The sequence below is a fragment of the Pundamilia nyererei genome, unplaced genomic scaffold (assembly GCF_000239375.1).
Source record: "Pundamilia nyererei isolate P.nyererei 1_Seehausen unplaced genomic scaffold, PunNye1.0 scaffold00131, whole genome shotgun sequence".
NCBI classification, from domain to species: Eukaryota; Metazoa; Chordata; class Actinopteri; order Cichliformes; family Cichlidae; genus Pundamilia; species Pundamilia nyererei.
This window is the reverse complement of record NW_005187532.1, coordinates 1,564,724-1,568,277: the sequence shown is the minus strand read 5'-3', so window position 1 is coordinate 1,568,277 and position 3,554 is coordinate 1,564,724. Positions and strand designations below refer to the sequence as shown.

The 3,554-nt window shown below is 49.3% G+C and overlaps 1 protein-coding gene across 1 annotated transcript in view; it reads right to left on the bottom strand.

The window, feature by feature from the left end:
• Nucleotides 1-2,982, bottom strand: part of acta2 (actin alpha 2, smooth muscle) — a 5,958-nt gene extending 2,976 nt beyond the window's left edge. The window contains exons 1-4 of the mRNA XM_005743413.1: nucleotides 2,899-2,982; nucleotides 657-836; nucleotides 284-412; nucleotides 77-187 (exon numbers count right to left, since the gene is read on the bottom strand). Of these exons, the coding sequence (XP_005743470.1) occupies nucleotides 77-187; nucleotides 284-412; nucleotides 657-785 (369 nt within the window). The 5' untranslated portion in view covers nucleotides 786-836; nucleotides 2,899-2,982. The remainder of the gene's footprint in view (nucleotides 1-76; nucleotides 188-283; nucleotides 413-656; nucleotides 837-2,898) is intronic.
• Between the last annotated feature and the right edge of the window lie 572 nt (nucleotides 2,983-3,554).

The window sequence follows — 3,554 nt, the reverse complement described above, 5'->3', positions numbered from 1 at the left end:
TATATATATATATACTATAGTATAGCACTATACTATAGCACTGCATTACTGTGGTACATGTAGTAGAGTGTAGTACCTGTGTCATCTTCTCCCTGTTAGCTTTGGGGTTGAGTGGCGCCTCAGTCAGCAGGGTGGGATGTTCCTCTGGAGCCACTCGCAGCTCGTTGTAGAACGAGTGGTGCCAGATCTGACCAATCAGAGAGCAGAGCAGCAGTCACACAGGTGTGTGTGTGTGTGTGTTTGCGCGCGTCCATGTGTGTGTGTGTGCGTGTGTGAGACACACCTTCTCCATGTCGTCCCAGTTAGTGATGATGCCGTGTTCGATGGGGTACTTCAGGGTCAGGATTCCTCTCTTACTCTGAGCCTCGTCACCCACGTAGCTGTCCTTCTGCCCCATGCCCACCATCACTCCCTGCACCACACAGAGCGCGCTCAGTTTACTGTCTGGTACTCACCTGTGCCCACTAACCTCGCTGTCCCCTGATTCTTCAATAATATATTACAGTCATAATCCCGACATTTGTAACTGGATGTGCGTGTGTATGTGTGTGTCCCTGTGTATCTGTATATGCATGTGTGTGTGTCTGTTTCTGTGTGTGTGTGTTTGTTTCTGTGCATTTGTATGCATATGTCCCTGTGTGTGTGTGTGTTTGTACCTGGTGCCGGGGCCGGCCCACGATGGAGGGAAAGACGGCTCTGGGAGCGTCGTCTCCGGCAAATCCGGCTTTGCAGAGACCGGATCCGTTATCGCAGACCAGAGCGGTGCTCTCCTCGTCATCACACATGACTGCAGGGGGCGCTGTAGACGAGCAACGACACTACGACACCGAGTCACACTGCAGGCAGAAGAAGACGCAGGTTCAATTACTTATCATCGGCAGGCGTGTGTGAGCGCTCGCCACTCAAACCATCCACATGTGTCACATCCCAACATTATTCTGTTTGAGCCCTCAGCGCCGCGGCGGCCTGTGAGGGCTCACGGCTCTGACGGAGATCCAACCACTCGACATTTTTGTTCATTTGTGCTTTTGGAGACAGTTTAAAGCTTCAGCAGGAAGTGAGCAGGGAAAGGCAACTTCGACACAGCCCGGCTCGGTGTGACATTGAAGGTCACACCGAGCCAGGCTGAAGGTCCCTGCAGTACCGCGCTCCACCACAAGATGGCGCAGTGAGCTGACATGACCTTCAGCAGGTAAGAAGACGCTCCTGTTGAAGCAGTGAGGTTAAAATGGATCGTCCGCACAGAGGGAAACCTGCCCGAGGACCTCACATCATCCAGCTGCAGCACCCCCCCAAACATGAGGCACTCTGGGAAAACTTCCTAATTAGGACATGAAGCAGAGTCCTGCCTGTGTTTGGTATGCTCGCTCGCCCTCTCTCCCTCCCTGTGCTCTCTCTGCCTCCCTCCCCTCCCCATGTGTCCCTCATCGTCTCCTCGCCTCCTCACCTCACATCTGTCCATATTTAGTCATGAATCTGGGAATTGAATATTTCTGATTTTCCCTCCAGCAGAGCTCGTGGGCTCAGTTTGCCCTCAGTCCTGCCTGCCAGCTTCGCTCGACATCTGTGGCATAAACTCCAAACTAAACCTGCAGCATCAGCTGATTTCATCTAACTGTCATCCAGATGTTTAATGCAGAGGCGAGCACAGCTGCACGCTGCATGAAACACAAACCTTTCAAATTTACCCTTTAAACCATGAAACATTTTTTCTGCAGATTTCAAACTGGCTGTGAGCAGCAGGGGGCGCTGCTGCACCGCCCTGACAGGTTTTACAGCTACAACTACATGTGTGTTTCACGTCTTTCCCTTTCTTCAATTTGTAGAAAAAGTTTTAAGGAAAAAAAATCTGCTTTGATCTTTAGCTAAAATCATAAAAACTGTGTTTTCACGTCTCTGTGCTGCCGTAGGTGTGCTGTAAACACACGAGGCCGTGTGTGTTCAAACTTTAAACACACACGGCTGAGAGGCAAAAGTAAAGACATCACTCGTCCTCACACGAGGCTACGGAGGCCTGTTTGTGCCAAAAAACAAAATTCAGAAATGATATGGAAAACACAGACACACTCCCCATACCTGTGTTCAAGTACAAGTTAATATTTGATTTTCTTTTTGTATTTAATCAATATTTCAGTTTTTAAATATATATTTTTCAGCCTACATTTGATTTTTTTTCTTTATGTTCTTCAAATTTCTCTGGGACATCTGAAGCATGAGAAATGTTTCATGTATTTTTAGTTTTCACCAATTTCACTCTGTGGGGGGAGTCACTGCCCCCTGCTGGCTGGAATGGTCCACAGGTTTCTCTTATACATTTAAAGCTGATCGGAGAGCTTTGCAGAGCTCAATGAGGATTTAATCTGATCAATGTTCAATTAAAGTTTCAGTTTGAACCAAACTTCAGTCAGAAAAAGTCCAATTTTACACACACGAGAAACACCAAAGTTTCAACGACCTGAAACATGGAAAAACACGCGAGGAGCAACAGGAGGAGGAGAGAGGAGGTGAAAGGTGCCACTTTCTCACTGTTCACTACAACCACGAGGAGCACAGCAGAGAAGGACACAGAGGAGGTGGAGGAGAGGCTTAATGAATGGAGAGGAGGTGAAAAAGGTTCCATAGCTTTTACACAGTTTTACATGAGAAAGAGCAGAAAGGAGGAGAGTGAGGAGGTGCTGGAGGAGGTGAGCTGTGAGAAGAAACTGGGAGGTGATGGAGGAGGTGAAATCATGGAACTGTAGAGAAAATAAAAGAGGTAGACGAGGTGAAGTAAAGACAGAGAAGGAGCTGCAACATTTTTAAAGTGTCAGAGCAGAGGAGCAGAGAGGAGGAACGGCAGCTTCATCACACTTACGCACAGGCAGCCAGGTGAGGAAGAAGAGGTGGTGGAGGTCTTACCGTGGTGGTGCAGGGCCTGCTGGGATGTGGGGGCGGGGGCAGGACAGAAGTGAGAGTCTGCAGAGCTGCGACTGAGTTTATCAAGCCTCCACCTCCTCCATCCATCCCTCCATCCCAAACAAGGCTCTGAGCCCCCTCCCGTCTCCTCTCTCCCCCCGCGCCTCCCCCACTCTCCCCTGCTTCAGTCCTTATAGGGCAGGCCTCGAGGGAAGCAGCCAATCACACGGCTGGTGGTGCCCCCGGACTTTCTCCCATCATTCACTGCATTCCTCAGAGAGAGAGGAGTGCCGAGGGCTCCTAGAGATCACACGGCCAGTGTATTCAGGTTACACAGCCAGAGTAATCAGATTACACAGCGAGCGTAATCAGATTACACAGCCAGAGTAATCAGATTACTCAGTGAAAGTCCTACTTTCACTGTGATTGGTGTTGAAGAGCAACTCCTCTGGCAGTTACAATGATGAATGAATGAAACGTGCATCGCCCCCTGCAGGCTGCTGGCGGTATGCCTCATAAGCCCTGCCCCCTCCACGTTAACAGCTGGGATATAAACCAAAATTAAAATAATAATTAACCCTTTAAAGCCGGTCAGAGCGGGCATGCTCCGTTTTGCGTAACTATTTTTAAATCCCGGTAGCTCTGCAACCACGTAAGCT